Source organism: Scomber japonicus, chromosome 10, assembly GCF_027409825.1.
Source record: "Scomber japonicus isolate fScoJap1 chromosome 10, fScoJap1.pri, whole genome shotgun sequence".
Taxonomy (NCBI): domain Eukaryota; kingdom Metazoa; phylum Chordata; class Actinopteri; order Scombriformes; family Scombridae; genus Scomber; species Scomber japonicus.
The window spans coordinates 33,305,413-33,318,266 of NC_070587.1; the positions used below are offsets into that span (position 1 = coordinate 33,305,413).

Here is a 12,854-nt window from a genome sequence, read left to right on the forward strand (position 1 = left end):
TTCCTCCCTTCCCTCTTTCCTCTGTTCTTCTTTCCTTCCTTCCTTTTTTTCTTTTCTCCCTCCCTCCTCCCTCCTTCCCTCGTTCTTCCTTCCTTCTTTCCTTTCCTCCCTTCCTCCTACCTTCCTTTTTTTCCTTTTTCCCTCCCTCCTTCCTACCTTCCTTTACTTCCTCCCTACCTTCTTTCTTTCCTCCCTCCCTCCCTCCTACATTCCTTCCTCCCTCCTTTCCTTCCTTCCTCCCTCCTTTCCTTTCTCCCCTCCTTCCTTCCTTACTCCTTTCCTTCCTTCCTTCCTTCTTTCCTTACTTCCTCGCTTCCTTTTTTCCTTTCTGCCTCCCTCCTTCTTACCTTCCTTCCTTCATTTCCTTCCACCCTTTCTTCTTTCCTTTCCTCCCTTCCTTCTTTCCTCCCTCCGTCCTACCATCGTTTTTTCCTTTCTCCCTCCTTCATTCCTACCTTCCTCCCTTACTTCTTTCCTTTCCTCCCTCCCTTCCTTCTTTCCTTTCCTCCCTTCCTTTCCTCCCTCCTTCCTTCTTTCCTCCCTCCCTCCTACCTTCCTTCCTCTGTCCTTCCTCCCTTCCTTCCTTCCTTCCCTCCTTCCTTCCTTTCCTTCTTCCTCCCTTCCTTCTTTCCTTTCCTCCCTTCCTTCTTTCCTTTCCTCCTTTCCTTCCTTTCCTTCTTCCTCCCATCGATCCTTCATTCCTTCCTTCCATCTTTCCTTCCATTCTTCCATCCTTCCATCCTTCCATCTTTCCTTCCTTCCTTCCTTGACTCGAGGACAACAGGAGGGTTAAATCAACTCCTATTTCAGTATAAGGAAACCAGTTAAATTGGAAACCAGTTGGAACGTAACACCGGTAGATTTCAAGGCCTCACTCCGTCGCTGACTGATGCACTTGTCATATTCACGCTCACACTTCCAAACCAACAGCGGACACACAGACACACTCCTCACCAGCGAGTCCTCGATGGTGTAGTTGAACATTTTCCGGGCGTCCGTCTTCAAGTTGCTGACGAACTCTGTGTACTCAGGGTTCTGAGGCTCTCGGTACGTCAGGATCTTCACGCTCTGAAAACAGGAAGAGAAGATATTCATATACGTCTGAACAAGAGGACATGTTGTCTCTTAATGGTAGATTGAATTCGTAGTTCAGTGAGTGGAAAAACTGGTGTTCTATAATTACTGTTGGATGAGAAGCAGGAAGTGGAGTTGTTGGAGCTATTTGTTGTTCTTGTTAGATTTAATGATTAAAACATTTATTTATTTATTTGTTGTTGTTGGTTTTAGAAGAATGGTTCACTTGGGTACTGGTGCATGCTTTTATTTTGAAGGTACAGAGGTGAATCTAGTAGCAGTATTAGTAGTAGTATTAGTAGTAGTAGTAGTAATAGTAGTAGTAGTAATAGTAGTAGTAGTAATGTATTCCATTCTATAGATTACTGATTACTTTACTGCACTGTGCGGATGCAGGGGGCATTATGCACGCGCAAATACGCTACAGATCAATGGCGAGAGCACTTTCACACAACACCAAATGACATGAACGACCAACAGGAGGAGGACAAAATGCCTTTCTGGCTTGGAAAGTAAAAGTAACCCTCCCAACACTGCTAGTATTAGTAGTATTAGTAGTAATACTAGTAGTAGTAGTAGTAGTAATACTACTAGTAGTAGTAGTATTATCATGTAGCTACATTAGGTCTGGTTCTTAGTCTGGTTCTGAGGGTTCTTCCTGTTAAAAGGGAGTTTTTTCTCTCCACTGTGTCTCATGTGGGAATGTTGGGTCTCTTTAAAGTTAAAACCTGAAGAGTTCGGTTTAGAACCTGCTCTATGTGGAAAGAGCCTTGAGATAACTTTGTTGTGATTTGGCGCTATACAAATAAAGATTGATTGAGTTCTTATTTGCCTGCTGAGATAATAATAATAATCAGTCCAACATAAAGCATTTCTCTCACTACAAAATCAAAGGTTTTCAAATTAATTAATTAAATTTGTGGTTAAACTTGACATCATCAGAAGCCTTTGAGCTGTTACATCATCACTCTTCTTTCTGTGTGTTTAGTGTCTGATCAGCTGTGTGGAGGTAGAGGGAGAGGGAAAGAAAGAGGAGCCAGTAAATTACTCTGGGGAATGAAGTGTGTGTGTGTGTGTGTGTGTGTGTGTGTGTGTGTGTGTGTGTGTGTGTGTGTGTGTGTGTGTGTGTGTGTGGTTAATTTTCCAGTACGAAAAAAAAAAGTGAGTGAAACCTGGGAAATCAAGTTATGAGAGCGTCTGACGTCAAACACTGAGAGAAGCTTCTCGTGAAGCGAGCCGAGCGGTGTTTAACCCTTCGACCGCTGCGCTGCTTCACACTCTGCTGGCTCTGCTCCCTCCCATCCTCATACCTCCACCCTCCGACCCTCCGACCCTCCGACCCAACACACACAAACCCATCGAGATTCGTCACCATCGAGGAATTTCTCTGAGGATTTCTCTTTTAGCCATTCTGAGGAAAATGTTGTGTTACTGTGGAAAAATGTAGTGTTTGGTATCCTGGAAATCAGCAATGACTAATAACTCCTCTGACTCTCTCTAGAGTTATAACCTTTACAAAGGAGGTCAAAATAATACATAAAGGTGATTTGTTCCTCTATGAATCCAAATGCATTTTAAGACTATTGACTGGGTTCTTACTGCAGACTGTCTGTATGGAGGACTCTCTGCTTTTATATTGATAAGGTCACTGGTTGTTTTTAAAGTGCTTAACACATAAAAGTTGGATTGGATTGGAGATGTGCAGTTGGTCTGTAGGTGTAGAGGATTTATTCAGGTTTTGATTCAGATTCAGATTGAGCTTTATTTATCCTCCGAAGGGCAATTCAGTTCCTACAGACCTGACTTCACATAAGCAAACAAGCAACAACATTCCTTCGATAAATTACTTTTTAAAAAAAAGACTAAATAGAAATAATAGAAAGAAATAGAACAGCTATATAAAGTGCTTGAGAGTATTGCACAAGTGTTGCTCTGAATAGATCAAAACCGACATTTAGAAACTCTTATCGACTTAATCTTGCTCATTAATGGTGTTGTTCACTGTTGCCATGACAGCAAAGGTTGCATATCTTTAAGGAATTAGAAAACTTGTCTCCAGTGATCATTTAAACCCAAACCATGATCTTTACATAGTTCTAATCAAGTAAACTAGACATTAACCCTCCTGTTGTCCTCAAGTCAAGGGAGGAAGGAAGGAAGGAAGGGAGGAAGGAAGGAAGGAAGGAAGGACAGAGGAAAGAAGGAAGGTAGGAAGGTAGGGAGGAAAGAAAAGAAGGAAGGGAGGAAGGGAGGAAGGAAAGAAGGAAGGGAGGAAGGTAGAGGGAGGAAAGAAACAGAGAAGGAAGGAAGGAAGGAAGGAAGGAAGGAAGGAAGGAAGGAAGGAAGGAAGGAAGGAACAGTCAAAACAGACGGGGTCAATTTGACCCGGGAGGACGACAGGAAGGTTAAAACATCTTTATGTTCACTCCCTAAAGATCCTCATGTGTGAGGGCAGCAGTGGAAAATACTAAACTAAAGAAACTGTGAAAATACATCATTGTTCATCAAGAGTGGAGATAATCCTTCATTAATCATAATCCAGTTTAAAAGATCAATTAATCATGATTAACTATGTTTAAGATTTGTGTCGTCCTCCCGGGTCAAACTGACCCCGTCTGTTTTGACTGTTCTTTCCTCCCTCCCTCCTTCTCTCTTTCTGTCCTCCCAATTACCTTCCTCCCTTCCTTCTTTCCTTCCTTCCTCTTTTCCTTTCTTCCTTTCCTCCCTCCTTGCTTCCTTCCTCCCTCCTTTGCTTCCTTCCTCCCTCCTTCTCTCTTTCCTCCCTTCCTTCTGTCCTTCCTTTCTCCCTCCCTCCTTCTTTCCTTCCCTCCCTCCTTTCCTTCCTCCCTCCTACCTCCCTTCTTCCTCCCTTCCTTCCTCCATTCCTTCCTCCCTCCCTCCTTCTTTCCTTCCCTCCCTCCTTCCTTCCTTTCCCCTGTCCTTCTTCCTCCCTTCCTTCCTCCGTCTTTCCTTCCTTCATTTTAACCCAAACCATGATCTTTACATAGTTCTAATCAAGTAAACTAGACATTAACCACAGCGTCACACCTTAAAACATCTTTACTTTCACTCCCTAAAGAATGAATGAAGTGGAGTAGAGGTTTGTGTACCTGGAAGGCTTCCTTAGCGATGGCGTCGTCCTCATCCCCGCGGGCCCACGGCTGCCCGTTCTTAGAGTTCAGGCTTTCTCCGAACACGTCGATGTAGAAGAACACGTACTGCTCGTGAGGAAGATCCGCCCGCCGGAAGTGGACCATCAACTTCCTGAAGACGTCCGGCGAGCAGCAGACGAACATCACTGGATGGGAGAGACAGGAAGACATTACAGGTTAGTGAAGATGTTTCAAATTAAAATAGATTTTAGTGCAACAGATTTTAGTTTGATCTAATATGTGCATTAGATTGATTTAAATTTCAGAAGTTAGAGCTCACTAAAAATGAAAGACAAAACCACTTCATCATTCCTGTAAGAAACATCCATTCAACTTGCGACTGCAGAGGCTGTGAGCAGGTTGTGAGTGGGGGGGAGGGAGGGGGGCGGGGTATAGACTGACCTGTGATGATTATGATCCCAGGCCACACAACACAAACTGCTGCTTCCAAATAAATAACAATACATTTATAAAATTAATACAGACCCGTTATAGCTACATGTAAGTTATTGGGTTATGTGGAAATGCAATAAATAAATAAATAAATTAATAAATAAAATGCAAAAAAAAAAAAAAAAAAAAAAAATTACATACTATATTTCATTTATTCACCTTATTTTTGTGTGGTGAAGGATCTGTGCAATTTACATTGGTGTTAACATACTACATGTCATTTATTTATCTTAATTTCTTTCTCTACTCTAGTTAACTTTTGTATTTAATAACATATGTAATAAAATAACACAAATAGTTCAATATTGTGCTTGTGGTCGGGGGTTTCTCAGTGAAGTGAGTCTTTACCGTTTGGAGAAAAGAAAGAAAGGAAAAAGAAAGAGTATTGAATAAATGTGAGAGTGAGCCTGCGGCTGAGTCAGACAGCTGGAGGCGAGATCACACTGAGTCATCTGTCAGAGGGGACATCAATGGGATTCATCACAGAGCTGTGTGTGTGTGTGTGTGTGTGTGTGTGTGTGTGTGCTTCTGAAAGGCCCCTCTAAGAGCATCAGCTGTAGTTATACTGAGAAAAATCCATTAAGCCTCTGAATGAAGGAGTCTCTGGTAGCTGATATTTGGTATCAAGACAAACAAAGTCAATACGATATTGATGGAATTTATTGGTAAAATGACTCTGAGGCTTCAGGTTACAAAGCTTTCTACCAAACACACAGACTGCAGCACAGTTTACTGTATGTCTGTAAGGGAGGTGCTCAGTCTGTCTTAAAGCAGCAGTCAGGTTTTTCCTATCTGTAATCATTCCTCCTGTTCTTCATACTGATATTAAAACCTTCTAATGTGCTTCAATGTAAAGTGATGGAGACTAAATCCACAGTGTTTCCACTCAGTCATTTAAAAGTAGATGATCAGCTTCTATTGAGCTTCATCAGTCTGAGTTATTATATCAAGAGATATCTGAGTATATGTAGTAGTAGTAGTACTCTATGTAGTAGTAGTATTAGTACTTTATGTAGTATTAGCATCATATCTCCTGTTAGTGTTTCCTGTTGAGCTGTGTTGTGTTATATATATATATATATATATATATATATATATATATGGTATATATAGTATATATAGTATATATAGTATATATATGTTTCTCTGTGGTAGAAGTATAGTAACAAAAAGACTTTGCTAGTAAAAACACTGTAACGTTGAAACATAGAAGATGAAGATTTGACTCATTTGGACGCTGAAGCTTCATATTAGTTTCAGATCAACTTTTAAATCCATGTTTCCACAGAAGGAGGACTGTGGATTTAGTCCTCCATTATGAAGGATCTAATGGTCAGTATGAACAGGAGGAGTCATTACACACACATAAACACACTTCATGTTCATTTGGGCTCCTGACTGATGTTTTAAGACACACTTTAATTTTAAGATTTTAAGGTTCTGGTCTACAAATCACTGAATGGTTTAGGTCCAGAATACATGAATGACATGTTAGTAGAATATAAACCTAGTAGAGCTCTGAGATCTACTGACTCAGGTCAGATAGTTGAGCCCAGAGTTCAAACTAAACATGATGAAGCAGCTTTTACACAACTGGAACAAATTACCAGCAGAACTGAAATCAGCCCCAACTGTGAACACTTTTAAATCCAGGTTAAAAACATTTCTCTTCTCCTGAGCTTATGATTGAGCTCTTTTAAAGCACTTTACATTTTAATTTGCACTCTATGTTCTTTTAATGATTTTAAAGCTAATTTATTATTTTATGCTGCAATCATTTTATTTATGTCTTTCTATTTTTCTGTACTTTGTTTTTATTATGGGGGGGTGGGGGTGGGGGGGTTAATTGTATGTTTTAAGTTTCTCAAATTACATGTGTTTCTGTTTTATATAAAGCATATTGAGTTGCCATTGTGTATGAAATGCGCTATATAAATAAAACTGCCTTGCCTTGCCTTTAAAAATGAATCCAGTTTAATCCAGTCTGGTGTGTGTATGTGGGTCATTTTGAATCCTATTCCAGCCATAATTAAAGCTGCAATTATCAAATGTTTTTTTTGTGTCCATTAGTTTTCAGCAGGAACAAGTAAAAGTTGCTCCTCTGTCTCTTACACTCGGAGCATTCAGACTTTTCTCTGCTTCCTGTCAGATGTGTTGCTCGGTGTCAGAGCCTCAGGAAGTCTCCAGAGGCGTGATGACCCCCCCCCCCCCCCCCCCCCCCCCCCCCACCTCGAGGCCTGCTGTTCCTGTCCCACTGCCTCTATTGTTTCAGGCTTTAATAACCTTGGAGCAGGAAGTGAACGGTGAAACCACAGAAACCACGCAGGGCTAAAAGCTTTCTTGCGATTGATACTGAAGTCAGGAATCCGGAGTTTGAAGTCTGCTGAAATATAATCGCTCTTACTTTTAATGCTGCTCTGTTTGTGTGTGTTTTATTCTCCTCTATCTATAAATACTCTGTCTAGCGCTGTAACGTCTGAACCATTCAATTATTGCCAGAAAAGTGTTATGCTTTGAAACTGGAGTGTTTTTTAGAGCTTCTGACTAATCATTTGACAAAACTTCTCCACATTTTGAAGTGATGGTAGATGGACTGTACTTATATAGGCTTTTCTAGTCTTTTGATCCATTCACACACACATTCATGCACCATTGACGCAACCACCGGGATCAATGTGGGGTTCAATATCTCACCCAAGGACACATCGACATTTGGACTGAAGGAGCCGAGAATCAAACTGCAGATCTTCAACCACCTGAGACACAGCCGCCACATGCAACGAGCACTAAATAACACTTTTTCAGAGGAGCAAATAACCTATATCGACAGTGAGATGGAGTCAGATATGTTGTTATAATGTCAATGAAATCTATGAAGTATATTAAAAAAGGCAGCGCTGTCATTCTGTCCGGTTAAAGCTTCACTTCAAGCTTCAGACAGAGGCATCATCAGAGCCTAAATGACCAAAGAGCAGCAGTGATGTGGCTATTCTCTGCAGGTCCTTTCATCTCCGGAAACATTTTCCAAATTGACCACATCTGAAATCTAAAAGTCTTAAGATGCACTTTAGATATGTTTTAACCCTTTGTAGCTCACACCAAGAAAGAGCTTTTCCTTCCTCTTTGAGGCCATGACAACTTAAACATGGATTTTTCTTCTCATTGAGCCTAAATGTGATGTTTTACAGCCTCTACAGACTCATTCACACCTCATTTGTTCTAAACTTTAATTAAAAAACATGTTAGAGACTCATTCTGTTCATGTACAAGATGAAAACATGAAAGTCAACTTCAAAAATGTCTCCAGCAGGATCTCTGATGTCAGCAGCCATAACACAACCTGTATCTATAGCAACCATAGAACAACCTGTATCTATAGCAACCATAGACCAACCTGTATCTATAGCAACCATAGAACAACCTGTATCTATAGCAACCGTAACACAACCTGTATCTATAGCAACCATAGCACAACCTAGCAACCATAGAACAACCTGCATCTATAGCAACTGTAACACAATCTGTATCTATAGCAACCATAGAACAACCTGTATCTATAGCAACAAGTGCTAAACAGTGACCTAAAAGTTAAATGGGTTCAATAGATTTTAGTTTTTGAGCAGATATCATGACACAAAGTGAACCCTCTACCAAACAGCTGAGCAGACCTACAAAGGGTTAAAGTTAGGCTATTGTCATCATCGTCATGGTTACAATAATAACCACGGGGTTGAAGGTTAGGGGACGATTAGACAATAGATTTTGTTTTAGACCAGATATCATGACACAAAGTGACTTCTAGCAAACAAACAAGGAAATGACTGAAATGAATCAATGACTTAAGATTTATTTCCTGTTGATTGATTAATTGACTGATGGCTGCAGTCACCAGATGTTGATGGCAGTTTGGTTATGACCTTAATGTGACGGGATGTTCAGTTCAGTTCGTGGAAAAAGGTCGGAGTGCAGACGCGACCCTGAAACCAGGAAGAGCGCAAACTAAACGCTGAGTGACCTCTGACCCCTGCGGCGCTTCCTGAGCGTTTGAGATGAAAGGAGACCAGCTTCCACTTCACGCTGGAGTTCTCTACATACAGTACGACCGCTGTGAAGATGAAAGGAAAAAAAAAAACCCTCCACCTGAACCTGAACGTCACATTCTTATGCAGGAGATATTTGGAGGTTTAATATCATCAAAAAATACAAAAGATTTTAAAAAAGAGATTAAAAGACGAGCTTGAACTCTTCTTTTGACGGATTTGACGGAGTCTTCATATCCTGCTTGTCATTCAGAAATCAGAGAATTGAGCCGTCACGCAGCGATACGAGGGGTGAAGGAGAAGAAAGGCGGAGGTCACGCAGGAAATAGGATGTGGGGGAAAAGTAATTATCTTTCTTAATCTCTTTTTTGTACGTGTTCCTCTTCTCTCTTTCATCTCGGTGACTTCACGCTTCAGCTTCACATGTCGTGATGCATTAAAGGATACTGTGTATATTAATATTTGACTCAGATATATTATCATTCAACACTAATATTACTCTTGTACATAATGTTACTACGTTTTTCACTATATATTTTTTTACTACTATTGTTTTTATTGCTTGTGTACTTCCTTATTATTTATTGTTCTTTATTCTTTTTATTGATTTATTGATTCTCTTTCTATTTTTTTATCCACTTTGCTGTATAGCTGTGAATTTCCCTGTTGTGGGACTAATAAAGGAATATCGTATCGTAGCTTAACTTATCGTATCTTATTTTGTCTCATCGTGTTGTATCTTTATCGTACTCTATCTCTATTTTATCTTATCGTTTCACATCATATCGGATCTTATCTTAAAGTATCTCATCGTATCATATCATATCGTATCGTAAATCACTGCATCGTATCTTATCGTATCGTGACGTTTCTCATGCTTTGGCTTTCTCATAGTCAGAAGATTCAGTACCTCATCATATCGTATCTTATTTTATCTGATCGTATTGTATCCCATGGAATCGTATCTCATCTCGTCATATCGTATCGTGTTCATTCAGGCGGGGAGTTCTGGTCCTCTGAAATGAGACCAACGCAGAAGTAACGTAGAGCTGCATTCTATCAAAAGGCCACCAGGGGGCGACCGTCTCTATACAAGTCAATGGAGAATTCACCAACTTCTCACTTGATTTCTAACCTCAGTAAACGTTTTCAAAATGTGTTTATGGTCTCAATCGCTAGTTTAAAGCCTTCTTCAATGCAGTATGATGTTCATTTGGGACATTTTGGCCTCCCTGATTTTATATGTGACGATAAAGCAGGGTATGCATTAGGGCGTGGCTACGTCCTGATTGACAGGTTGATTGACCAATGTCCTCGAGATCCAGCCCTCGTAACCATAGTAACCCCATGGCTCTGCCCATGGCCCCTCCTCATGCCCATATAAGTAGAATCCGTGTTTTTATTTTTCCCAGCATGCACCTGAAATGTTCAAGATGGCGCTGCCCGGATTCAAAACTATTGGCTTCTGAGCAGCAGTCCACAAACCAATGGGTGACGTCACAGATGTTACCTCCATTTCTTTTATACAGTCTATAGTCTCATCATATCGTATCGTATTTTATCGTATCGCGTCTGATCATATTGCATCATATCTTAACTTATATCGTATTGTATTGTATTGTATTGTATTGTATCTCATCTAATCGTATGTCATCATATCTTATCGTATCATATCGTATCTTGTCTTAACCTTATCTCATCTCTTTTACTTCGGCTTCTTCACAGAAGATTCAGTCAAGTGATTAACAGGAAAACAGGACGCGCCTCATTTTGAATGTACAAGAACAGACAAAAAGAAGAGTCTCATCAGAATCAAATCATTCATATTTAAAAACGCTGGATGACAAAACCTCACACAACCTCATCATTTTGTGGCTGTTGTAAAAGTCACATCTGGATCAGGCTGCATGACAATAAGCATCATCCCTGTAAAGTAAAGACTACAGAAGAGAACAGAGAGTCACCAGATGTTGCACCAGCTGTTGTGAATGATGAATCAGTTGTGCATCATGTATTCTGTCTCCTGCCAATCAGGAATAAAAAAGTTTGATTTTTAGTCACTTTAATGGAGGCAAAAATAAAAAAAACCTTCTCATAAGCCAGGAAAACGCCACTTTAATGGCTTTCCTTCCTTTCTTCCTCCCTTCCTCCTTTCCTTCCTTCCTTCCTTCCTCCCTCCCTCCCTCCTTACTCCTTTCCTTCCTTCTTTCCTTCCTTGCTTCCTCATTCCTTCCTTTCGTCTTTCCTCCCTTCCTCCTTTCCTTCCTTCCTATCTTCCTTCATTTCTTCCTTCCTTCATTCATTCTTCCCTCCCCTCCTCCTCCCTTCCTCCTTTCCTTCCTTCCTTCCTTCCTTCCTTCCTTCCTTCATTCTTCCCTCACCTCCTCCTCCCTTCCTGCTTTCCTTCCTTGACTCTGTTGGGTTGAGAGAGGAAGAGGAAGAGTCATGTGACCACCACAGAGCTTACAGTAGGTGATGATACACTCTCAGCTGTTTGTGGCTGACATTAACATCAGCACATCAGGAAACTGCCACTGGCTTCTTCTTCTTTTTCTTTTTTCTTCAATCAATTGGTTCATGTGTTCCACCTCTGCCAAGTGTCTCTGCACACGGACTAAAGTAGAAACCATCAGCAGAAAGGCTCAAAGGCTCACAGGAAGTTCCTCCACAGAAGCTTCCTTCCATCAGCAGTCACATTGATTACCAACCAGGCAGGAAGGAGAAACCCACCACTTACAAGATGAATCACTTACTGACTGACGGTGGGAACATGTGATGATGTTTAACCTTCTTTCCTCCCTTCCTTCCTTCTATCTGTCCTTCCTCCCTTCCTTCTTTCCTTCCTTCCTTCCTTCTGTCCTTCCTTCCTTCCTTCTGTCCTTCTTTCCTTTCCTCCCTTTCTTCCTCCCTTCCTCCTTTCCTTCCTCCATCCCCCTTTCTCCCTTCCTTCTGTTCTTCTTTCCCTTCCTCCCTCCCTCCCTTCCATCCTTCCTTTAATCCTTCCTTCCTCTCTCCTTTCCATCCTTCCTTCCTCCCTCCCATCCATCCTGCCTTCTTCCTCCATCCCCCTTTGTCCCTTCCTTCTGTCCTTCTTTCCCTTCCTCCCTCCCTCCCTTCCATCCTTCCTTCCATCCTTCCTTCCTCTCTCCTTTCCATCCTTCCTTTCACCCTTCCTTCCATCCTTCCTTCCTCTCTCCTTTCCATCCTTCCTTTCACCCTTCCTTCCTCCCTCCCTTCCATCCTTCCTTCTTCCTCCCTCCCATCCTTCCTCCCACCCTTCCATCCTTCCTTCTTCCTCCTTTCCATCCTTCCTTCCTTCCATCCCTCCCTTCCATCATTCCTTTCATCCTTCCTTCCTTCCTCCGTTCCTTCCATCCTTCCTTCCTCCCTTTCATCCTTCCTTTCATACTTCCTTCCTCCCTCTCTTCCATCCTTCCTTCCTTCTTCCTCTTTTCCATCCTTCCTTCCATCTTCGAAAACGATATCTTAACAAGCGCTGTTTGGCTTTACCTACCTCCATGCCTGACACAGCTAATTGGCTCTCATTGCTACCATCAGTGAAATCTGCTACCCTAATGTTCCTGTGCTCATGGCGCTCGCTCTCAGCCTCTTTAATCAGAGTCTTGTGTCAGAGGTGTGAGAAGCCTGGCAGCTCTTTCATTAAGAACACCGAAACCTTTCAATTAGACTTTCTTCTTTGTTGGTCCCTCTTCTTCGTCTTCCTCTAAACTCGGCATAATAAGAGCGAGAAGTCGACAGTGAAGAGACGGCCTGCTGAGCTGGAACGCATGTCGCTGCCATCAACACCATTATCAAACTGATCCTCATCATTAAAACAGGAAAGAACAAGGACTATATATATATATGTCTTACCTGAACCTTTCAATCATTAGCACTCTTAGTTTATCAAGAGGACATATTCTGTACATGTCCAGCTTTATTTTTATCATCTGGGGCTCTATTAGAATATCTCTGCATGATTTCCAGTTAAAAACTCCTTTTTTATATTATAGTGTCTTATATCTACGGAGCCCCGCTGGGTTCAGCTGAGAGATATAAAGGTCCATGTGTAATTCTGTACTGTGCTCTCAGATTCATAATCAAGAAAGAAGCAAGACATAAAAATATTGTAAAG

At 41.2% G+C, this 12,854-nt stretch overlaps 1 protein-coding gene across 1 annotated transcript in view; it reads right to left on the reverse strand.

The window, feature by feature from the left end:
• LOC128366705 (atrial natriuretic peptide receptor 1-like) overlaps positions 1 to 12,854 on the reverse strand; it is a 96,361-nt gene that overhangs the window by 49,369 nt on the left and 34,138 nt on the right. The window contains exons 3-4 of the mRNA XM_053327466.1: positions 4,185 to 4,372; positions 955 to 1,068 (exon numbers count right to left, since the gene is read on the reverse strand). Of these exons, the coding sequence (XP_053183441.1) occupies positions 955 to 1,068; positions 4,185 to 4,372 (302 nt within the window). The remainder of the gene's footprint in view (positions 1 to 954; positions 1,069 to 4,184; positions 4,373 to 12,854) is intronic.